Below are 25732 nucleotides of genomic sequence, written 5' to 3'. Positions count from 1 at the left end.
CTGTGAAATGCAAAGCGGGTCCCGTAAAAATAATATACATATTTCAACCAAAAATATTCCAACCAAACATGACAGTTGGAAAACTCTGAAGGAAAATGGGAAAATTAGGAGAATTCGATTCGCATATGTTCTACAATAACATAGTGACAAACGTTGTTAGTCCATTTGATGTTTGCGCTAACGAAATCGAATTTTGTTCGGAAGTGGAAATGGATTTGAATGTGATAAATCGCACTCCTGTATCTACTTCTATCTATGTGAATAAAAATGGATCACCGAATGTGTTGCTAAGAGCAAAACTCGAGAAAGGAATTATCCGATTTAGTGCTGTCTTTATTCTACCATATTTCCTGTATCAAACATTTATTCCACGTAACAGAGAAACATGTTATTTGCAAGTGGTTGTCGAGTTTTGGTAGAAGTACTGAAATTTTATAGTGAAAAAATATTTTAAAGGGTAAATTAAAAGATCAATCAATGAACAGTTCTGCGATTGGACCCATGAACGTGCGCTTAGTAAGAAAACGTGGATGTGATAAGGAAAAAAAAATTTTGGGCGGGACGAAGTTTGCCGGGTCAGCTAGTTGATCATAAAAACAATAACATCAGAGCAGATATGTTGGAGCAGTGAGCGTTCGCATACTACTGTGTAGTGGCTGAGGAGAAAACAAGAAAAAAATACAATAGATGAAGAGCCGCCTTTACAATTAAAGTGCTGTAATAAAAGCCGTAATAAAAGTAATAAAAATAAAACCGGGATAAAAAAAAACCGTCAGTTAGCTGACATTCATCATATTTTTCTATTAGAAAATTTGTCTCTACTTAGGAGACCTGATTGATCCTTGATGATGTCTCTGTTGGCAAAGTTAACATAGCCAATAAATAGTTAGGAAGCTAATCATGTCGCCATGACATGAATATGCCAGTTGTATCACGTGTTCTAAAAACTTCCAGATAGTGTCTTCTATATTTGACCAATTTTGCGCACTACGAATTTATCGGTGGATCAAAGAACTTTCCACTTAGGATGAACAACTATTTTTTTCCGAAATAAGAAAAAAATATGAATGGCAATGAGGATAACTATTTGTGGCGTGCTGCTATCAATGGACATAGAACCCTAGAATGAACATTTGATTAGTGAATAAAACGGAAGACTCAGATGGAACGCAGACTGATAAGTTTCACCGCTCAGCTGAAGACCACCTATTATTGTCAAAAATATAAACAATTTGAAAACGTAATTCGCAGGTGACGCAAAACCCATGGTTACAAACTGAATTTAGAGATTCGTTGAATACGCTATTCAGAAGGTCACCACTCTACAATTTGTTACCATAACCATGATTTTCTCAATTCGCGAATAAAACAACCACAGTTTATCTTTCGTGATTACATTTTGCGCTGCATAATAAGATGAATTATCTCATTTCTTGTCGGTAGAATTTTAAAGAGCACCTAATAACAATGTTTAAATGTGCATTCCACATTTATCTCCGTTGAAACGTTACAACCTAAGTGAAGTATAGACAATTGTTCGAATGTTACAATTGTGTTTATAAACTTCTAGATTGCATCCAATGGATTACGAATCATATTCGACTTAGTACCGTAAATAAATGATAATAGTTTCATCTACATAAAACATAATATAATACGATTTTTTTCTGGCATACGCAGATAAGTGACAACGAGTAAAATACTACTTAGGGAGGCGATTTTAAATCCTAGACTAATACACGTTAGACAATGTGATGACCATGATTTTCTGCATAAGTGCGTGGATGTTTGTGTGTGTGTGTGTGTGTGTATGTGTGTGTAAGGAGGATGACTCGGTTTTGCTCGGTTAGTTCAAATCCTTGTGCGGGCTGGTTAAATCAACTCGACGTAGTTAGCCGGAAATAAACCGTAGGTACCGTCCGGCGCCAATCCTTGCCACCAACCTTCGTCAATTTGATCAATGTGTGTGATGATATCGCCAGGGTCAAAGCTTATTTCTGATTCATCAGCCGCCTGGTAATCGTACAGTGCCCTCGCTCGGATCATATTATCTTCGTCCGACAGATCGATGGTTGCATTCGGATCGAAAAACTCCACAGGTTCGGCTTGCACCTCCGGAATCGCACCACCAATGGCTGTGCTCTCCTCAACTTCCAGTTCTGCCTTAAGTTCATTGATAAGGCTTCTCTCCTCGTTCGAGGAATCCGGAGACAAAACAAGCTCCTGTTGCACTTGCTGCTGAATATGTGTCGGGCTTAGCTGAGCGGTACTGCTCAGAAACCGAGCCTTTGCCGAACTCACTTTACCACTTGCTTCGACAACTTGTTTAATTTCCCGCTCTCGTTCTATTTTAGAGCTGTCAGATGCCTGTCGAGCGTAGCTCTTATCCGGGCTCTGAGGACTATCGAGTGCTGCTTCTCGTTTCTCGTATTCACGCTCCTCCCGCCGTCTACGTTCCTAGGAAAGAGAAGTTTAAATGGATCATGCAAATCTTAGCAGGATCGCTCGGATCGCATACCTCCTCAAGTTTCACCGTTTCGCTCAACTTCCTCTCGTATTCCAGCTGCAGTCGATGTTTCTCTTCTTCCTCTTCTTTACGCCAGAACTCATCCCTCTCGGCCGGATTGATCTCCTTAGTTGGAATGACCCGACAGTAGTTGGTGCCCACTGGATTCGGAGTGTCTAAGGTGAAGAAAACCAATAAAATGCGTTCATATATTGACCCGAATTTTCTTGGTAGTGAATTCAAACCCCTCCACACCTTAACGTCTTCAAAAAGCACATATTTTGCTCAGAATACATCGCTATGGTACAAATGAAATGATAGAAACACCTTTGTTTATAGGTGAAGAACTCAATGAAGATTTATGTAGAGAAAAAAAAACACACGAAAAATGTTAGTTTGTTGAAAACAAAATTTCAAATTCGAACACGGGTACATTCCTGCATTACCATATCCTGCAGTATTCCACATTTTAGTTAGGGAGGACACACGCAGCTGCCCTGCAAAATGTAGTATGGCTTGTAGTACTGTTGTCTCATATTGAGGTGCTAAAAATCGAGCCTATCTATCGATTAATTCCACAGGCATTTGGTTCACCAAGCAATTCAATTGCTTGAATGCGAAAAAAATATTATAAAATATATACTAATTTTTTTTTTTCAATAATACGTTTATTTGTCGTTTGTTTGTTCATTAAAAATTATTTACATAATTGTTTAGACCTCGACTTCAAAATTAAATTTTAATTCATCTATATCAATCCTATCATGAGTGTCGTTATTGTGCGTTGCCACTTTTACTATTGTGTGATTGGTATAGTGTACGAGTGAAGGTCATTGCTGTCCGCTTTCGAATTGACCTTTTGTGAAGTGGAACAAAGGAAGCAGCGCTCTGGCAGCTTGCAGCCCTTGGCGGCTGTTGAACATTGGCATAACGGGATCGCCATCGTGTGGCTGTCGTTAACGGGAATTATCATCACGTGACCGTGTGAGCTATTCTTGCGCTATTGTGTTGATCCATAGCGCGTAGCCTCTGTCTCTCCCTGGTTAGGGCAGTAGAGCGCAGTATCGGAACAACTTTTATTTTAAGGTACACATATTTAATATTAATATTATTGTTCAACTCATATGTTCATTGCTTAATATTATCATCATAATTTTTTGTTTGTTTGTTTTGTTATATTTTTTTTTGGGATTATTGTTAAAATCAATAATAGATTAGAAATAAGACAAAAATTTTTGTAAAATGGAGAATAGTGGAGGATCTCCAGAAATGGAGATCTCCGATAATGAATCCCATTCAAGATCTGGGAAAAAACATAAACGAGTCCCTCAAAAAGAAGATAATTCTTCTGGGGACGAATCTGCTCATCCTTCCAAGCCCCCCTCTAAGAAAATAGCAAGCCACCCTTCTGAACCCACTGTTACTTCCACTCCCCCTCTCCCATCATCGATTTTGCTTCCCCCTTCTGATGTTTCCGATCCAACCCAATCCTCGTCCTCGTCCTCGTCCTCGTCTTCTCCCTCTGTTGTCTCCGCTCCACGTGTCAGAGTTTATCCAGAAGATGCACCTGGAACTGGCCCTTGGGTTGTTTTCCTCCGGCCAAAACCGAAAGGAAAAAACCTTAACGTGATTCAGATCATGAAAGATCTGGCCAGATACACTTCTGTATCTGAAATTCGCAGGGTTAGACCGAACAAATTGCGGGTTGTCGTGAATGAACGGAAACACGCAAACGAGATTGTTGCTGACCAACACTTCACTCTCGAATATAGAACATTTATACCCTCCCATAACGTAGAAATTGAGGGGGTGATAACTGAAACGGGTCTGACGAGCGAACAAATAAAAAAAAGAAGGAAAAGGCAAGTTCAAGAAGCTTCCCTCAATGGAAGTAAAGATCTTGGACTGTCGCCAACTCGGGAAACTCTCCCATGATGGGGACCAAACTAAATTTACGCCGTCAGACTCGTTTCGAGTCACCTTTGCTGGTGCCGCCCTCCCTGACTACGTTATGGTGGACAAATTGAGACTACCTGTGCGACTCTTCGTGCCAAAGCCCATGACTTGCAACAAATGCAAGTCAGTTGGTCACACTTCAGATTATTGTGCCAACAAGGAGCGCTGTGCCACTTGCGGAGAGCAACATGAGGGGAAATCCTGCAGTGCGACTGAGCATAAGTGTCCATATTGCGGAGGATCCCCACACGCGCTCTCAGCTTGTGAAACTTACAAGAGTCGCTGGGAGAAACAGAAGCGCTCTTTAAAGGAACGCTCGAAACGCACTTTTGCGGAAATTTTAAAGGGCGCTTCTCCACTGGCCCAACAACAACAACAACCAATCTCAACACACAATATCTTTTCCACGTTGCCAGTTGATGAAATGGAAGCGGACACAGCTAGCGGGGGCACACCGTTTATTTTCAAAGGGAATCCCCGGCGCAAAAATGTGACCACTCCCAAAGTTCAAGAACAAGTCCCCCCGGTGATACCCCCAGTTAGCTTGCCTAAAAAATCGAGTGCAGCGGACAAGCAAAATCAGGTTCCTCCTGGCTTCCGTGGGAATAGTTCATCTTCGAACGACCCAGCACTCGAGGGGACATCAAAAACCCCAACTGTCCCTATTTTTCCGTCCAGCTCAACTTCCCAATCGGGATTTATAAAGTTGTCTGACCTTTTGGACCAAATCTTCAAGTGTTTTAATGTTTCTGACTCCATCAGAACCCTTGTCATCTCAATGCTTCCAGTATTAAAGACAATTTTGCAACAATTGATGCAAACATGGCCCCTCCTTGCAATGATTATCTCTCTTGATGTCTAATTTAGATAGAGAGGTCGGAGATATCACTGTTTTTCAGTGGAATTGTCGTAGTCTTATCCCTAAATTGGATACATTCAAATTTTTAATTCATAACTTCAATTGTGATGTTTTTGCTCTGTCCGAAACTTGGCTTTCTTCGCGAGATGATATCTCTTTCCACGATTTTAATATTATACGCTTGGACCGTGATGATAGATACGGAGGGGTGCTTTTGGGGATCAATAAGTGCCACTCATTTTTTCGAATTGACCTTCCACCTATTGGAGGGATCGAAGCTGTTGCTTGTCATGCAAATATCAGAGGCAAAGACCTCTGTATTGTCAGCTTGTATTGGCCTCCGAGAGCTGCGGTTAGCCGCAAACAACTTGATGACATGTGCTCACTCCTTCCTGAGCCACGATTGATCTTGGGAGACTTCAACTCTCACGGAACTGCCTGGGGGGAACAGTACGACGACAATCGTTCATTGTTGATATATGACCTTTGTAACAGCTTCAATATGACCGTTTTGAACACTGGGGAAACAACACGTGTGCCTAAACCTCCTGCTAACCCAAGTGTTCTTGACCTCTCGCTTTGCTCGAATTCACTATCGTTAGATTGCAAGTGGAATGTAATCCAGGACCCCAACGGTAGTGATCACTTGCCAATCAAAATTTCCATCACCATTGGGTCGAATTCTTCTGAATCTATAAACATGGCATATGACCTCACAAGACACATTGACTGGAAAAAATATGCGGACGCGATTGCTCTAGCCATCAATTCCAGAGATGGTTTACCTCCATTGGAGGAGTATAACTTCCTTTCTCGTTTGATCTATGACAGCGCGGTTCGCGCTCAAACGAAACCCATCCCAGGTTCCACTATTCGTCGAAGGCCTCCCAATCTATGGTGGGATAGCATATGTTCCAAGCTTTATGTAGAAAAATCGAATGCATTTAAAGCTTTTCGGAAACGTGGAACCCCTGAAAATTTTCAGACGTATTTGGACCTTGAAAATCAATTTAAAAACTTGATCAAAGGGAAAAAACGTGCTTATTGGCGAAATTTCGTGGGAGGTTTGTCACGAGAAACGTCAATTAAAAAATTATGGAAAGTGGCTCGAAACATGAGAAATCGCTCTTCAACGAATGAAAGCGAAGAATATTCACATCGATGGATTTTGAATTTTGCACGGAAGGTTTGTCCTGATTCCGCTCCTGTGCAAAAAATTGTTCGAGATATACCACAAGATAGGTGCGATCTTGATTCCGAGTTTTCGATGGTAGAATTCTCTCTTGCTCTCCTTTCATGTAACAATTCTGCGCCTGGATCGGATAGAATTAAGTTCAACTTGCTGAAAAATCTCCCTGATGTGGCGAAACATCGCTTGTTGAACTTATTCAATCGGTTTCTGGAGCATAATATTGTTCCAGATGATTGGAGACAAGTACGTGTTATAGCTTTTCAAAAACCCGGAAAACCCGCGTCCGACTTCAATTCGTACCGCCCAATAGCAATGCTGTCTTGTATACGGAAATTGTTGGAGAAAATGATCTTGTTTCGCCATGATCGATGGGTTGAAACGAATGGCCTACTCTCAGATACACAATATGGGTTCCGCAGGGGCAAGGGGACGAATGATTGTCTTGCGTTGCTTTCTTCAGAAATTCAAATGGCTTACGCCGAAAAAAAACAAATGGCTTCAGTATTCTTGGACATAAAGGGGGCCTTTGATTCTGTTTCAATAGAGGTTTTGTCAGACAAATTACACTCTCGGGGTCTGCCGCCTCTATTGAATAATATGTTATATAACTTGCTTTGTGAGAAACATTTGAACTTTTCTCACGGAGATTCGGCAGTAAGTCGGGTCTCTTACATGGGCCTCCCCCAGGGCTCATGTTTAAGCCCCCTTTTGTACAACTTCTATGTAAGCGACATCGACAATTGCCTTACACAAAATTGCAGCCTAAGACAACTTGCAGATGATGGAGTGGTGTCTGTCGTAGGATCAAACGAATCCGACCTGCAAGGACCCTTACAAGATACTTTGAACAATTTTTCAACCTGGGCCATTGGGCTAGGGATCGAATTCTCCACGGAGAAAACAGAGATGGTGGTTTTTTCTAGGAAGCATAGACCAGCAAAACCAAAGCTTCAACTTTTGGGTAAACCGATCACTCATGCTATGTCATTCAAGTATCTTGGGGTATGGTTCGACTCCAAATGTACTTGGGGGGCCCATATTAGGTATCTGAGTAAAAAATGCTCAAACTTTCTCCGTACAATTACCGGCACCTGGTGGGGAGCCCACCCAGAAGATCTTATAATGTTGTATCGAACAACTATTCTCTCAGTGATGGAGTATGGCAGTTTCTGTTTTCAATCAGCTGCCAAAACACACCTCATTAAACTCGAGCGAATTCAGTATCTTTGTCTCCGTATCGCGTTGGGATGTATGCCCTCAACGCATACCATGAGTCTCGAGGTTTTGGCAGGCGTACTCCCACTAAAAGATCGCTTCAATTTATTATCTCTTCGGTTCCTCATCCGGTGTAAGGTTATGAATCCATTGGTGATCGGAAATTTTGAGCAATTGATCGAGCTAAATTTTCATTCTGGATTCATGAATTCATATCATGAATTCACCTCTATGCAGGTTGTTCCTTCTTCGTATATTCCCAACCGTGTTTGTTTTCCTGACTACATCATTTCCTCTGTACATTTCGATCTGTTCATGAAGGAGAAAATCCATGAAAATCCAGATTATCTTAGATTGGGGTTCGTTCCTACAATCTTCAATGCAAAGTATGGGCGTATCAATTGTGATAATATGTACTTTACAGATGGGTCCTCTATGAATGAGTCCACAGGATTTGGAGTGTTCAACGTATTTTTTAGCACCTCACACAGTCTTCAGAATCCTTGCTCGGTATATATTGCTGAATTGGCAGCGATATACTGGGCGCTGGACAGCGTCGCCTCATGACCTGTTGAACACTATTACATTGTAACGGATAGTCTTAGCTCTGTCGAAGCTATCCGTTCAGTGAGGCCGGAAAAGCACTCGCCGTACTTCCTTGAGAGAATACGAGAAATTTTGAGTGCTTTATCCAGACGCTGTTATGTCATTACCTTTGTCTGGGTCCCTTCACATTGCTCAATTCCGGGTAATGAGAGGGCTGACTCATTGGCAAAGGTAGGTGCAATTGAAGGCGATATTTATCAGCGTCAAATCGCCTTCAATGAATTTTTTTCTTTAGTCCGTAAAAATACCATCGCTAACTGGCAACGCAAATGGAACGAAGATGAATTGGGCCGGTGGTTTCACTCGATTATCCCTAAGGTTAGCCTCAAACCGTGGTTCAAAAGTCTAGACTTGAGTCGGGACTTTATCCGCACCTTCTCCCGACTCATGTCCAATCACTGTTCGTTAGATGCACTACTCTTTCGTTTCAATCTTGCCAGCAGCAATCTCTGCGTTTGTGGCCAAGGTTATCACGACATCGAGCACATTGTTTGGTCGTGCGAGGTGTATCTGGTCGCCAGATCGAATTTAGAAAACTCCCTTCGGGCCCGAGGAAGACAGCCCAATGTGCCGGTGAGAGATGTGTTGGCTCGGTTAGACCTTGATTACATGTCCCATATATATGTTTTCCTTAAAGCTATAGATCTTCGTGTGTGATTGTCCCTACATTCTTATACCCTCCTTTCCTTCCTTTGCGGGTAATTCGTCCCCTTGCTATAAATAGTAGAATAAGTTGAAATGTAAATAAACTATAGATATACGAATAGATTTAAGAATTGAGTGCTCATCAACATTGTTACAATTTCCTTATATCCCATCCTTCTCCTAAAAATATGTCACCCTTCTAAACTCGAGTACACCGCGAGTAATCGGTTTTCCACCTTACTAACCATAGATGTAAGAAAATTGTTTCTATATATATATAGTTTTAAAAATATATTTAAGAATTCGGCTCCTTTAAACTTAAGTAACTGAGCCTGTAAAAATAAACGAATTAAAAAAAAAATCCTATCATTGCTGCTATCAATGAAGGTGATATATATCAATAACAATTTCATTATTAGAGTTCTTTCATTCGCTGCTATCCCCTCCAGTGAGGGCCGAAGGAGATTGTCGAATTGAAGAATTCGTTGTCTGCCAGTTACCACTTGCAGCTTTTGCTGTAGCACATTGTAAGCGTCTCGTACTCTCGAGCAGCCGAAAAATTTGTGTTCTATTGTCTCAATACTCGCAGAACAGTGTAAACACATTTCATTGTCCGTTCTTCTCATAGCAAACATCAGTCGTCGGTGTGAACATTTTTCGTTTGTCCAGATATATAGAATGCTGCGTTGTGAAGGTAATAAGTCCCGAGCAGTGATATTCTTCCACACCCGGGGCCAGTTAATTGTAGGATTCGCTGTTTCAACTTTTGGTTTTGCTGTTCGTTCGGCGAAGAATCGATGGATAAGACTGGCGGTAGGCTGCTGTCGAATTTGGAACGGGAAAGTTGGGAAGTGGTTCAGGATGAGCTTTAGGCAGGGAAGATCTGAAGGGGGGACGTTTGTTTGGGAGAGGAAGGAATTATAATAGGGAAGGGAAACTATTTCGTGTAAGTGACGGTTGATAAGCAACGCCTTACATTTCAACGCTGGCAATTGCAGGTTGAGGCCACCATCCTCCCGTCGACGCGCTAGTTGCTCCATTGGAATGGTTGCACATGTACCACGGAAAAGATATCTTCGCATAGTGGCCGTCAGTTTCGCCACGTGAACTGCCATTGGGTGCAAATTTGCTGCCATGTACCACATTCTTGACGAAAGAAATATGTTTAGCAGCGTTACCTTTTGGTGTAACGATAAGCTGCGTAATGAATGCAGCCATACTAAGCGCGAGAAGCTGGTCACAAGTAGGTCCCAATTCGTCTTCATCATGCAACGTATCGAATTCTCGAAAAACACTCCAAGAATTTTAACGGTGTTTTCTGTGCGAAGCCACGGAACATTTATCGGATCGTTTACGCAGCCGACGTTGATTGCGATGGTTTTGTTTTCATTCAGGCGTGCCCCTGGCCACTCTTTCAAAACGCCACCATGGGCTTGAAGTACATTTTCAAGCCGCCGTTTCAAAATACGAGAGAGAATTTTGTAGTCGTAGTTTATCAGACTGATTGGTCGGTAGGAGTGCGCGTCGTCTCCCCCGCCTCGCTTCTTGACCAGCACGATCACTCCATCGACGAACTGGGATGGAAAGTTTGACCTGATTGCGTCATTGATGACAAGGTTTAACTCACGGTGTATTACATCGAATGTACGCAGAAAAAATTCCTTCGGCAGCCCGTCTGGCCCAGGTGATTTCTTCGATGCGCTTGTGCGGATGGCTGAAAATATCTCAGCAGTGGTAATGTCATTCATACAGGCTTCGTTTACGGCATCCTGCTCGGGGATGATTCTGTCACATTGGAAAGAGCCTCCTTCTCCCTCTTCTACATGCCCTGGTGCGTAAAGATTCGTGAAATATTCGACCATGTGATTCTGTATCGAAGTAGAATCTCCGATAATTTCGCCTCTCTCATTTCGTAAACGCTCGATGACGGTTTTTCGACGCACACGCTCGCCCAACTGGTAGGTCGATAACGGCTCACCAGCAACGAAGGTTTCGTTTATTCTCACGAACATTTCGGAAAAAACATCGTTGGTGTGCTAGCATTTCTGCTTTTAACCGATTGATAGTGGTGAGCATGGCATGGTTGTTTTGATAGCTATCGTACGCTTGCCGTAGTAGGTGATACAGACGTTGTTGTTCCCGATGAAAGTTGTCGAAAGCTATTTTGGACTTCCATCGGAAAAATGACTTTATTTTAGGCTTAGCGCACGACAGCCACCATTCCATCCATGGTGGATAATTCCACCGTTGGCGAGTCCAATACTGCCACCGAATTTGGAACTCGTTTATATTCTCTGTAGTCAGGAGATGGGGACGGAGGGACCAAAAGCCACGACCATGCGCTTTGTCAAGGAGAGGAAGGCAAATTCTCGCAGTGACTGCTTTGTGATCCGAGAAACAGCATACATGAACAGCTGTTGATCTCAGCTGTTCTCGGAGACCATCGCTTACGTAGAGCCGATCGAGCCTGGACGACGAGTTGTGTGTGACATATGTGTACTCCATCTCTCGTGGACGAAGCTGCTGCCACACATCATGCAGATGTAGCTGTTGAACGGTTGTTTTGAGAGCTGGACTCGAGTTTTGTCCAGTCGCATCGCATTGTCGGATAACACAGTTGAAATCGCCACCTAAGATAGTATGGTCGGTATGGCGACGAAGATAATAAGCGATGGTGTTGTTGAAAAAGCGGTCTCTTTCTGCCCGAAGAACAGAACCAGATGGAGCATACACATTACAAAATGTAGTGTTATGCACACGGAGTGCGAGTAGTCTGCCGTCCAGGCTCTTCTCTACGTGTGAGAATTTGATGTGATCTTTCAGAGCAATTGCCGTTCCTCTCCTCGCATGGTCGACATTGCAGACAACGTTATAGCCGGGCAAGACGAGCTGTTCGTTTTCAACCTCCTGTAGAAACACAATATCCAACTCCATTGAGCGAACAAATGTGCGAAGGGCGTTTAACTTGGTTTGGTTGGTGATGGTGTTGATGTTTATCGTTGCAATATTACAGCTGACGTTCTCCATTCTTATAATATTTCTTCGTCGGAGATTCTGACGTGTTCGTGATCGCTGATACTGATATTTTCTACGGAGTGACGCATTTTCTTGCCCGGCGGTTGTCTACGCAGGCGTCGAGTGTTCGAGGATTGAGATGTTTGCGAGCCATCCGTTTCGTTGCCATCGGGTCTGCGATGCGATGTGATGGCGTTCGAGATCGTGATTGGCGAGAGTTGTACTACAGCGTGTGTTGTGGAATTGATCGTTGTCGCAGGGGCAGCGGGGGGTGGCAACGTGTTATTCTGTTGTGGTTGTGAACATGTATCTTGTGTCTCACTTACTCGAAGGAGATTTAATTTTCGACCCGATATATCGCTTGATCCGTCTACACGCGGGTCCTTCGTTATCCGTGTTGAGGAAACTGATGACAGTTTACGTTGGTTGGATGGTTTAGTCTGTTGTGGTTGAGATGGTTTACTCTTCGTCACGCTTGCATACGACAGGTCTGCTGCGAGCTTCTGTACCAACAGTTTTTTGTTTTGCACACATGGAATACCAATGTGTGCAAATTCATGGCAGTGTAGACAGGTCTGCCGCTGCCCCTTATAACCCACTGCAGTTTCTTCGCCCTGGATCGTCACGAGGGATGGTATGTTCTTCATGACTACCATTCGAGCAACACGAACTCCGGTTTTAATACCACCAAAGACGCTGAAACGGTCATCCCATAGTAGGTCACGAACACTAATAACATCACCGTACTCGGCAAGAAAATTAGCAACTTGTTTATTGGTGACACTTTCTGGTAGCTCAAGCAATTTGACTTCTACCGCACCGTCCTCCATCGTAATTCTTGGCTTGTATGACTTTCCGTCGAATACGAACTCGTGCTTGTTGTCGTGTTACTCCACTATCTTCTCGGCTAGTTGGAGGTTGTTGACTTTCACGAATGTACATCCAAGTCGTCTGCTTGGCTGAAGCTGGAGAACATTTTCTCGCGTGAGGCCTAGTTCTTTTCCCACGAAATTATGGATTTCATCATGGGAAAGCAGCTTCGGGAACTGCGAATGGTCGACGCGAAATGTATTTTCGCGGCGCGGCATCGCAAAATGCGACGTCTCGAGGAAACGACAAAAAACCGTATAAAATAGTCCGTGATCGACTTCCAAAATCTTCTCGTCTAAAGAACATCGACTGATCGACTCGGAAGTTGAGCGCTAACTGACTAATAACCCTCTTCATAAAATGAATTACTCTGAACCCATTCCCTCTCCCTTAATAACCAACAATCATTTCTAGAGTTCTAATATTCAAGCAAAAGACACTCGTCCAGTGTGTCATGACCAGTGCTTGGAAATATCTCTTCCGCATCAATCTTTTCAGCTGAATTTCAGACCACATTCGATCATTACACCATTGCATTCGGGATACCGAAAATGAACCAACATCAAGCCTCACAATCACAGCAGGCCACTCACAGTTGATTAATTCAGTTTCGTTCATTATCTTTTTCATTCTGCTCTGGGTTCATGGAATGTGAGCAAGAGGAAATATCCCTAGTTTTGCCATTCATTGATATTAATATACCAGTTCATTCAATATCAACATCGTTCTCGGACACTGACGAAACGGTAAAATTCGGTGAGGAAGATGAGGAAGTACAGAAAATTCATAATAGTGACAACAAATTAGGATAGCGTTGCGGAGTATGATGGAGTCGACGATGTGAGCCGAGGAAGAGGCGTTTTCAAATTGTTCAAACAAGCAAGGTTTTCGTCTCAGTTAAAATGCTTTAATTTTAGATAGTGAATATGCAGTTCCAATTCCATTAGTCAAAAATGCTTCGAAGGACTCCAATTCCGATGTGGAAAAGTACCATTTTGATTCCGAACACTTCATTTCAAAAGCTAAATTTACTGAACAAAAATGTAGTTTTGATACCTATAAATGTTTTTATACTGAAGGGTAGATGCTAAAGAATATCGGGGTTTTCATTGTCCTATTATTTATATCACTGATGTTCAATAAATTTAGTTTTCTAAATGAAGTTTCGGAATTTGAGTTTGTTCGGAATATGAGCCAAATAGGTATAGCTATATTTTGTACTATGATTAAACTTATACAGCAAATTGGGTTAAAAAGACCAAAGATCGCGTAACCAAAAAAAAAAATAGAAGGGTGGTGTCCAAGACACGACTGCATTGGGAATAATTCGAGCTTTTTTTCGCAGACGGGTCAAATTGTTATAGGAATGGCGGATGATAATGCCAACATCCAACTCTGGCTGACGAAGTTTGAATTCGCTACTCGGATCGATTTTTCAGAATGCTTCCTTGCCGTCCAAAGCCTATGCAATCCTTAACCATTAGTAAATCTTTTTTTGGCATTTCCGCTTCAACCACCGATTTGGGTTGCCATTTCGGAGTGACTTCAAAAATTCCTGACAATTCAACATTCCTGACAATTCAATGGTAATGAATGAATGTGAATGAATTCTCATGATTTGAACTTTCATGGAAGCTCAGATAGCACAGAATGAATATGAATGAACACAGTTGTAAATTTGTTGGACGTCGAATGAATGAGCAGCATCGAAAAACAAAATGATCGCGTTACACTGATGAAAATCTATTGTAAATATTACTTAACAAGCTCAATGTTTCCAAGCTCTGGTCATGACGCTCAATACTCGTAACTTTCTGGATGCTGAGCTCACCGTACAATTTAGATTTTAGATAGTTTTTAGTTTGGGATCAATTTTTTTTATTTATTTTGTCATTACGTCATTACAACATGGCCTGGTTCACAATATCCAATTAACTCGGTTCGTGGATATATCTCTCCAATTCCGCGGGCTCCCCGAGCCCACCATATCCTGTTGCACTTGGTCTAACAACCCTGCTCGCTGCGCTCCCCGTCGTCTCGTGTCAGCCCGATTCCTGATGAACAATATTTTTGCAGGATATTCATTCTTGCAACATGTCCTGTCCTTCGCCTCCATACATCGTCCTCCTGCACACCTCCAAAGATGGTGCTTAGTACACGTAGTTCAATGACTCCGAGTGTTCGCAAGTCCTCTTCGAGAGTTGTCCAAGTTTCATGCCCGTAGAAGACAATCAGTCTCATGAGCGTTTTGTACAGGGTATATTTCGCACGATTGCTAAGTCCAGGGTGACCACTCAATCTAAATTTTTGAATTTCCGCATGTTTCCCGACTTTTTCCCGCATGATTTCACTAAAATCCCAACTCTCAAAAATGAATCCCGCATGTGATAAAAATTGGACGGCGTGTTTCTCAGCAACAGATTTCTGGTTGGGTGTAGAGTTCAGGAGATACGGACGGGATTGTTTCTGGAATATACTACCTTAATCCAAAAGTTTCCGGAATCACCATCCAGTCACCCAGCGCTCCCAGTCACCCGTTTTCTTATTTTTCATTTGTTTTGTAGGTTAGCACATCTGTCATTGACATTCTATAAAATTTTTAGTGTGATAGTTTTACATTTCTAAAAGTTACGCTGTAATGAGTACATCTGCTACTATGCGTGCCTCGATTTTGTACAATTTGCAAAATCAATCGTTATTCGTGAATATTTGGCTAAAAACGAAACGAATAACATTCAGCAATCACCGAATTCACCTGATTTGGCTCCCTGCGACTTTTTGACGTAGGACTACGTCTAACCGGAAGATATAGGGGGTGAAATGGAAATCTAGGCACTGAACAAGTAGGAAAAAATGCAAGATTTGGAACGCTTATAACTCGAGCATTTCTCAATAGATCGCAAAGGTTTTTGCATCAATTGATAGGAAATATATCTACGCGTCTATCATAACGAATAACATTTCATTTTTCTTGAGATAAATAATTGAATAATTGTGAAATATCAAGCATTGTCAAAATGCACTATGTGCCCATTTTTGATTGGTCCATTTTGTGCTCCTCAAATCGAACCGACCAAAACGGGCAACCAGAGCAGCAGCGAAATAGAATGAAGCACGATTGGAAAGGAAAAAGAAAAAAAAAGAACGAAACATTGGTCGCAGTCTCACACATGCGTAATTCTCGAGCCAGCCAGTCAGCTTAAAAATCCCCGCTCCGCTGCCGTAACGATCATTCTCATTCAAACCGTACACCACATCGGTTCGCATCACAACACATCAACAAACCAACCCAAGCAGCCATGTCTGGACATGGTAAAGGAGGAAAAGTGAAGGGAAAGGCAAAATCCGGCTCGAACCGTGTTGATCTGGAGTTCCCCGCAAGGGTAGCTAGGCCGAGCGCGTTAGTACCAGTGCACCAGTCCATCTAGCCGGCGTTATATAGTTTCGGCCGCCGAAGTGATCGGGTTAGCTGGTAAAGCTGCTCGCGACGATAAGAAAACCTCATTCGGAACAGAACACATTCGGTTCGGTGGACATCAAGACAACAGGCAGTTGCAGCGAGTGGCGAATGGCAAACGCAATCGCAAAACGGCATCAGGTAGCAGAAGAAAAAAGTTTGTTCTTTATACACACTGCTTTGGTGGCAAATCCAGAACAAGGCGGCATCGAGGGCGTTCGAAATGGTTTTTTTCAAAACCACGAGTACTTCTTCTTCTTCAATGGCACTAATGTTCCTAGAGGAACTTCGCCGTCTCAACGTAGTATTACTTGCGTCATTTTTATTAGTACTTAGTTGAGATTTCTATACCAAATAACACGCCTTGAATGCATTTTGAGTGGCAAGCTCTAGAATACGCGTGATCACAGTGCAAGTCGGAGGAAATTTCTTTGACGAAAAATTCCCCCGACCAGAACGGGAATCGAACCCGAACACCCAGCATGTTAGTTATGACGCTAACCACTCGACCAAGGGAGCACAACTAAGCACGAGTACTAAATTTTCTAAATTTGAACCATTCCATAAAACAAGGCGCTTTTCAGGGCCATTAAACCTTCCAAAAAAGAGTTTAGGAAATACAGTTCAATGCTTTCTAAAACAATATCCAAAATAATAATAAAACACAAATTGATTTTTTCATAATTTGTTTGCCAGGATATGATGAGTATGTGAATTTGGCAGTTGTTCTGAGCTTATTGATTTTCACCAATTCTTAAATTGCTTCTAGATTGAAAGTACAGTAATTTACACTTATCTCGACATTTAGCTAATTGGTCGGACCAGTAATGCGACATATTTAGTTGGACATTTTTGTAAACATAGAGTTCGGGGTCCAAATTATGACCCCACATTGAAGGTCGACACTGTACCACTGTCATCGCAAATGTTCAATTACAGGTTAAAATTACCTCCAATCCGATACTGAGTGGTGGTAATGCGACGTGCCATTGAATGTAATTTACTGTAAAATATGTCACAAGCTGGATGGGAAGAAATTTTCCAACTGTGAAAGCTGTGGCGAGTGGCAAATGCAATCACTAAACCAAAAGGTTTAGCCGAACAAGATGGGGATATCGAGTGATAACAAAACAATAAACTCTTTAGATTGAAGATAATTTTGTGATCCTGAAAAGGACCCTTTTTAGCCTGCATGTGAATCCAACGAGCGAACAAATCGTAATGAATGTATTTTTTCGCCATCGCTCCCTTTTAACGTTCATTCGTTCGTCTCGTTGGACTCGCCCCTCTGGCTGAGTCTGCCGATTTGTCTCTATCCTGTGAGTGTGTACCGCTAGAGTATAAAACACGCGGACCCCAAAAAAATATCTTATTTTCTTTCAAACCGTAAACCCGTGTGGTTGTACGGCATCGGCATCGTGGACGTAACAAAGGAGGACAAGTTAAGGGAAAGGCAAAGTCTCACTCGAACCGTGCAAGTCTCCAGTTCCCTGTTGGTCGCATTCACTGATTGCTCGGCAAGGGTAACTAGGCCGAACGGATTGGTGCCGGAGCACCAGTATACCTAACAGCGATTATAGAGTTTCGGCCGTCGGAGTGCTCGAGTTGGCTTGCAAAGCTGCTCACGACAATCAGAAAACCCGCATCAAGAACAAAGCAGCTTCGGTTCGGCGCTCATCAAGGCAACAATTAGTTTCAGTGAGTGGCAAAGTGTTTCTCCGGCACGTCGCATCAAATGTAATTTACTGAACAACATGTCACAAGCTGGATGGGAAGAAATTTTCCAACTGTGAAAGCTGTGGCGAGTGGCAAACGCAATAGCTAAACAGGAAGGTTTAACCGAACAAGATGGGAATATCGAGTGATAACAAAAACACAACACCAAAGGTTCTTTTCAGAACCATCAACATATTCATAAAGAGTAAACAGTAAACTAAACCATTTTTCAGGTAGATAGGTAGGTATTCACGTAGGAGAAGAAAATAAAACAATATATTTAAAATATATATTTAACAAAAGCTGTCCCCTGTGTATAGTTCTACGTCACTCCGGTTATGTCCCCGACATTACCCACCCGTCTTTTTTCTATTCGAACGACTCAACACCCAAGATGAGATAATGGAAAAATGGCGCTGATGGGTATGCAGCAAATCGAATATAATAAATTTTTCGAGGATTGGATCACGTGCTGACAAAAGTGCGTTGCAGTCGATAGGGAGTACTTTGAAGATGACAATATTGATATTGATGTATAATCTTGTATTTTTCATTGCCTGAATAAATTCCGGGAACTTTTTGATCAAGGTGGTATGCATCTGGGTCCTGAACGCTTTAAAACGTACCAGATCCACCCCACCTCTACTTATTCAGAATTCAAAACGTTTCATTTCTCAGATTGACTGACCTTATTGATCACATCCAAACATATTTCGAGCATGTTCCGGAAACCCTCTATGATTAGTTACTGAGTTGAACCAAAAATCCATAATGCAACTCTTCTATGCAATCGGAGGTCTACAATTAATTCGATGTAAGTCAAATTAAATAAGTAAGTTACTTGAATCAAATGCTGAACAATCGAATGAAAAAAAAATAAGCCATCATGTTTTGAAAGCCCATTATGTGATTCTGTGAGATATGCGGATCTGTTCAGGTTTTTATCAGAGATGAAACGGATATTCGGTAACTATCCGGTATCCGGACAATATTTGCTATCCGGCCGGATACCGGAGATTAAGAAAATATCAAGAAATATAACACAAGATAAATCATATTATTTTTCAATATTAAATTAATAGCAACTCATAACATCAATTCATTGACACTATGACTTATATCATACATTTTCCAACGGACCGATAACTCTACAAACTTGTCAATTAGGGGTACTGCTTAGAGTATAATGATCTCCAAACGCATTGAACGTGATTGCGATCGATTCGAAATGTTTTCGCAAACAGTCGATTTCGTTCGCATTGGGATTTTCATTTTCCTGAACGCAACCCTGACTACCATCTTCATTTGCCACTTCGTTGAAACTGTCTCAAAAGGTGTCGTGGGCTTCGCGCGTAAGGTTCAGTTCAGTTTTGTCTCTTTTGCTTCGTTTAATTTTGATTTGGGGTGAAGTGAGTCGAATTCGTAGTACCTACTCTTTCTCGATTAGTTTTAAAATTATTCACAAAAAATTCATGATTGTAACCATTTCTGTTACTAAATCTTTAACAGAAAAAAAATTCAATATTCCTTGGAAAAAACTTGATACTCTATTAAGAAATATTCTATACGGAAAATTTAATCATATCTATATATACGGAAATGTGTTTATTAATCCCTAAAATGTAATCCTTTATTTGCTTCATGAACATATGCAGTTTTTGCAGTTTCGTATTCGCAAATAAAGTACCTATCTGACCTCGAAACTTGCCGGGTATCTGGTATCCGGTAACGGTCATATCGAGAAGTTGACTGAGAGCCAGCTTTCTAAAGAATTCCCCCGTGTGTGATATTTGTCGATATTTACTGTGATTAACCCTTTGCGGTGGCATTAAATTTGGACTGATACCCATGCTGGTCGGAATTATGTAAGATTATGAAAAACAATTTTTTTTTTGTGAACTATATATATATACATTCATCGGCACTATACTAGGGTGCCGATGAATGTATGGGAAAAAATCGACCCTAAAATTTCAGAAAGTTACCCTATACAAAATGTTCACCACCTCGAAAAAACACCGTATGCAAAATTTCAGCTCAATCGGACTTAAGGTGAAGGTGGAAGCTAGCCACAAATGGCTGCCACAATGGCGCTCATTTCTTTCATCTCCCTCCCTCACCTCTCGCCCGAAAATCAATAATTTTGCGAAACAGTGTGAAGAAAATGATCGTTTTCGCACACTTCCCATCAAGTAATATCAACCAAACTCTAATCGATTACTCACAAGATATTAAATTTTCATCTGCTTTCGCACCGTATAGTGAAGAACGTCGGAAAACTCGAGCAAGTGCTCTGAAAGTTAAATTTTCGTTTTTCAATCTTCTGCAATGGTTTTGTTTGTATTGGTGGAAGCATCGTTATTTTTTCGACACTGATGCCAAACAACATCATCGAAACAGCTATAAAAACCACTCAATAAAATGTTATTCCGGAGTCATAGCGTTCCATGTCATGAAAATCAATAGAATAAAATTGTGTTGATATCAACATAATTATTATTTTTACGTTTAATGGGTCTATAATGTAAGTTTTAGCAAATTTAACATTGGGTAAGAAAATTGTATTGCAGAGCTCGGAACACTGCCACGGCTGCCTATGCTTTCAAAAACAGTAAACGGAAAAGTATTAGATTCAATCTAAATGCCTCGGCCAACGAAGAGAAGGGTTAAGGCTTTCCAACGTGAATATGTGAAAAGAATACGATCAACGAAGGAAAATATTAAGGAATTATCAACATCGAGTTACTATGCGGAAGAACTTGTTAATACCAAAAGTGCCCCAATTCGCATGTGTTATAAATTTGCTCATGTTACGCTCGCGTATAATCAGAATCATATGCAAATGCACCTTCTATATATATTTATATTTGCAATTGTTCATCGGAACATATCGTTCATACATTTTACTTTAGCATTGAATTGTTATTTGTTTTTTTTTCAAATGTATTCAAAGACTCGTGTCAATGAAGCGCCACACAGTCTGATAAGTGAATTGATCTATTTACGTGTGCTTTGCTCTTCTCTCACAAACACTATTACCCCATTTTTACACGAGGGTTTACCTATACTACTACAATGGCTAGCTTCCACCTTCACCTTAAGGGAGAGTGACGCGAAGCTGTCAAAGTTTGAGTTTTTTGAAAATCGAAAAATCACCCAAGGAGAGAGTAAAGGAAATCAGGGTTTTCGAAAAAAATTGTTTGATGCCAAATGTCTTAGAATGGCGTGAAAAGTCGAGATCTAGTGTCATCTCGAGAAAAATTTTTTTGTCAAAAATCGGCACTCTGGGACTTTTTCGGAATACGAAACGAAAAGTATGATTTTGGGTGCCAATAAAATTAGTTATCTCGATTTTTCATCCGGAACTTACTACGAAATGTTGATCTGCACGATAATATACCCTATGCAAAATATTAGCTCATTCGGACTTCATTTACTGGTGTCGCAGACGTTAAAATTTGAGTTTTTTGAAAACCGAAAAATCACCGGAAATCGGGGTTTTTAAAAAAATTATGCCAAATATCCTAAAATTGCTTCAGATGAACGGAGATTTTGTCGCATGAGACACTTATGCGATTATTCAAATAACATGAGACATTTATGTAAACAGTAGTTCTGATACTTATGAACAATCTTTTCCATCACACCAAAGTGCTGCAATGGCTAAGTTCTGCTGTTATGATTTTCGTACCACATTCCTATGCATTCAACGCACTGTGTGTTGTTTTGTGTGGGTGACTACTATGTTTGATACTAAGGACATCCGCACCAATGTGTTACTATTCAAGGCTTCTAGTCTCAAGTTTTAGCCGTTGCCAATTTATTAACTCGTCGATTTGCGCACCCGTCGTTGCAATCGCGGTTGCTATAGTATCGCATCTTTTTCGCACCGTAGATTGCTAAATACGATTGCTATTACTAGGAGAAATGAAAACTGTTTATTTGTTTGTGTTATCTCTGTGAGCTTCGAATATAAAAAACAAAATGGAAAAACCGGGAAGCTTTCCCGAATATATTTGCGAGTCTAGCGACGAAGAAAATCAGTTCTCGGAACAATTATTCATTTATTCATGGCGAGCATCACACGGGCCGAAGGTTGTGCAGTCCACTGATCATTCAACAAGAGCCAAAGGTTGTACCGCTCATGACAACTCTACACGAGCTGATGTTTGCGCCGGCTAGTGACCATTCTATCCTGGATTCCTCGAGTAGAGAAAGACGCACCACGCTAGATATGGGGTACAGAATAGGGGGGCGTTGCTGATTAATGGTCAGAAAATGAAAAAACATCAAATTGCATCACGGAAAAAACGCTGTAGAAATTCGCCCAGTAGACCGATCCTTTTGAAAATTTTAGACAGTAAAATAAAAACTATTAAACAACTTTTGGCATTTTCTTTTTATTCATACTTCGAGCCCAAGCCCGTATGCTCGCACCTTCCTCTTTACCCCGTCCATAAGGTTCTGTACAACGTCAGGTTGTAGTTTTTTTTTAACAGAAATCCATTTTCTCTTGAAGTCCGCCTCCGATTTGACAACTTTTGGGTTCTTCCGGAGGGCCTGCTTCATAATCGCCCAATATTTCTCTATTGGGCGAAGCTCCGGTGCGTTGGGCGGGTTCATTTCCTTTGGCACAAAGGTGACCCCGTTGGCTTCGTACCACTCCAACACGTCCTTTGAATAGTGGCACGAAGCGAAAACCGGCCAGAAGATGGTCGGGCCCTCGTGCTGCTTCAATAGTGGTAGTAAGCGCTTCTGTAGGCACTCCTTAAGGTAAACCTGTCCGTTTACCGTGCCGGTCATCACGAAGGGGGCGCTCCGCTTTCCGCAAGAGCAGATCGCTTGCCACACCACTTACTATCCAAGTACTTTTTGGCAAACTTGGATAGTTTGTGCATGCGAATCTCCTCCGGAACGCTGAATTTGTCCTCTGCGGAGAAGAACAACAGGCTCGGCAGCTGACGAAAGTCCGCTTTGACGTAGGTTTCATCGTACATTACCAGGCAATGCGGCTTCGTCAGCATTTCGGTGTACAGCTTCCGGGCTCGCGTCTTCCCCACCATGTTTTTCCTTTCGTCGCGGTTAGGAGCCTTCTGAACCTTGTATGTACGCAGGCCCTCCCGCTGCTTGGTCCGCTGGACGAATGAACTTGACAAATTCAGCTTATTGGCGACATCCCGGACCGAATTTCTCGGATCACGTCTAAACTGCTTAACTACGCGCTTGTGATCTTTTTCACTGACGGAGCATCCATTTTTGCCGTTCTTCACCTTCCGGTCGATGGTTAGGTTCTCGAAGTATCGTTTTAGTACTCTGCTGACCGTGGATTGGACGATTCCCAGCATCTTACCGATGTCCCGATGTGACAACTCCGGATTCTCGAAATGAGTGCACAGGATTAATTCACGACGCTCTTTTTCGTTCGACATTTTTCCAAATTTACGAAAAATTGATAGTGAAGCATGGCCAACGTGATCTATACACTCTTATCTGATTATAAGCGAAAGCTGAAGATATAATTCCTAAAAATTAAATTTCTACAGCGTTTTTTCCGTGATGCAATTTTATGTGACACACCCTTTATTCAAATTACGCGCACTCCTTCTGATGAACTTCTGAGAAACATGTTGGCCTAAGTTGAATTAACTCGTCGTCGAGACATATTTAAAGCCGAATGACAACTGGCAACGAACCAGCTATTTTACGTCCCCCACCAAGGAGGTAATTTCCGAGGTGAAGTACATCTCGGACAACAATTTCCCAAATAAGGTGCTTTTGTGGCTATCCATCGACGAAAATAAAATGTCAAAGTCACTCGTCTTCCGTTCGGGACTTGCGATGAACTGGCTTCATCCAAAAATATCATCCGGGAGAGGATGTGGTGTTTTGGCCGGACCTGATCTCCGCCCATTACGTGAAGAAGTCGCTGGAGGAAATGAACCGCTTGGAAATGGATGTTGTTCCGAAGTCCGCCAACCATCCGGACGTTCCTCATCGGTGTCCCATCGAGAGTTTTAGTGCAAACCTGAAGCGGAGGGTCTACTCCGTCAATTTTGTAACTTATAAATAAAACTATGGACTAAAAAACATGCCAACAAATATGTTCTCGACAGCAATGACGAAAGATATTTTTGTAACATGATAAATAAAATTATGTTTTATGAGAAATTTACCCATCAAATTATCTTTTGATTTGTTTTATCGTGATCCGAAAATGATCCATCTTTTTTGACGCAAGCGTTATGCATACATTTAATGAATAGCTCTCTATACCAGTTTTGATCTTTTTGGGCTTCTTCATGATTTATTAGTGGTTCGTCACCGGTAGTGTCAGGCAAGAAAGAAAATTAATCGACTAGAACAAACCCTCGGATAAATGAAATTAACCCGCATTGGATGTCCCGTTTACCAAACAAAACAGTTGTAGAAAGCTCGTTTGCATGCGCAGAAATCAAACGGAATTTTCACAACTGAAAGCAGCCGAAAATATCCCATCTGTCACCCGCGCGGCGCTCTACGCCTCAAAAAAGTAAATTCGCCTGGAAAGCGTTAAATTAATTAATAAGCTCCGTTCCGTTTACCATCCGTTCGTGAAGAACGAAAAAAGAAATCAACCTTTCCCCACGACTTGTGGGCTCTTTGGAATTAATTTGCAACAGCGTCGTGACTAATGCAACCACTGTTATTCCCATTAAGCGTGCTGCCTTTCACCGCGCACACTGTGCTCCGTCGCGCACCGAACGGCTCTCTCGTAGAAAACAATTGGAATTAATTAACATAAAATAACAGCTACTTCTAGCCACTTACCGTTGGCCTGTGAGTAATCTTTGACCTTGAAATCATTTACAACCACTTTCTGGAGCTTTTCCAGCACCCGTGCTTCCTCCACATCATCTTCGTTGGTGGCATGGATTGTAATATGGGCCCCCTTGAGCAGGTTTGTCACGTCCCCAACATGCTTTGCACAGGTACCTTTACGGGACGTAGGCGCACCTTCTCCCTAAAAACGAAATACCTGTTATCTTATCTGTCTCCAAACCTCCTATCTCTATCTCCTTTACGGATATCGATACGTTACCTGCCAATTGATGAATACAAACTTTGCAATTCCAGTTTCATTATTAGCAACCCGTAGGAACCCGTACTGTATTTTCCCAGAGTTTAGCTCGGCAGCAAGTTCCGATATGCCGTCCTCACCGGTTTCCTGAAGCTTCAGCACGTTAGTTTGTCCCTCGTAGGTAAAAAGAGCCCAATCGGTAGGGCTCTTCGTGTCAACCACCGCCTTCCACGCCTGTACGATGGATTCTCGATTTTTCTCCAGATTTATTGACATTTTCGACGCTCACTGCGGTTCCGTTCGCTCTAAAATACACCCCAATAACGCAACTTTCATGGCCTGCCAGGGATGCACCTAACATCCATCACTGCGATACCGTCTTCTAGCACCAAACTCGGTCTAATTCAAGCTGAAATTATTTATCTTTCTTCGGACATCGAAACAAACTTTCCGAAAATATGAACGACATAAGTAGAAGAAAAACGAGAGACTTTTTCCTTCTCCACTGCCGTCGAATAGTGGAATGTGGTTTAACGAGACCTCTTCGCTCGGAGTAATAATGTTCTCAGCGCATGTTTGTCTGTATGATATGAGAAGCAACCTGTGTATGGGCTATGCACTTCATGACGGTGCTCTCA

The 25732-nt window shown here is 41.8% G+C and overlaps 1 protein-coding gene across 2 annotated transcripts; it reads right to left on the bottom strand.

The window, feature by feature from the left end:
- Positions 1-1378: 1378 nt before the first annotated feature.
- Positions 1379-25692, bottom strand: LOC129764260 (drebrin-like protein). Of its 2 annotated transcripts, XM_055763179.1 has the most exons (5): positions 25116-25692; positions 24845-25037; positions 2953-3003; positions 2519-2682; positions 1379-2457 (listed from the first exon to the last, which is right to left on the bottom strand). In XM_055763179.1, exons 1-5 carry the CDS (start codon positions 25368-25370, stop codon positions 1873-1875), a joined length of 1248 nt encoding a protein of 415 aa, XP_055619154.1. In that variant the 5' UTR covers positions 25371-25692; the 3' UTR covers positions 1379-1872. The 2 variants fall into 2 exon arrangements, with proteins under 2 accessions (XP_055619154.1, XP_055619155.1); XM_055763180.1 differs by lacking the exon at positions 2953-3003 and having other exon boundaries at positions 25116-25678.
- Between the last annotated feature and the right edge of the window lie 40 nt (positions 25693-25732).

This window comes from Toxorhynchites rutilus, chromosome 2 (assembly GCF_029784135.1).
Source record: "Toxorhynchites rutilus septentrionalis strain SRP chromosome 2, ASM2978413v1, whole genome shotgun sequence".
Lineage (NCBI taxonomy): Eukaryota > Metazoa > Arthropoda > Insecta > Diptera > Culicidae > Toxorhynchites > Toxorhynchites rutilus.
Note: the sequence above shows the minus strand (reverse complement) of the source record. Positions and strands in the feature narration are given on the sequence as shown.

Excerpts from the sequence above, each read along its gene's own strand:
- LOC129764260 (XM_055763179.1), bottom strand. The coding sequence starts at position 25,370 with ATGTCAATAAATCTGGAGAAAAATCGAGAATCCATCGTACAGGCGTGG. Across the intron at positions 25,038-25,115 it reads TTGTATTCATCAATTGGCAG|GGAGAAGGTGCGCCTACGTC; the intron begins GTAACGTATCGA and ends TTTCGTTTTTAG. Across the intron at positions 3,004-24,844 it reads AGATTACTCACAGGCCAACG|GGCAGCTGCGTGTGTCCTCC; the intron begins GTAAGTGGCTAG and ends TACATTTTGCAG.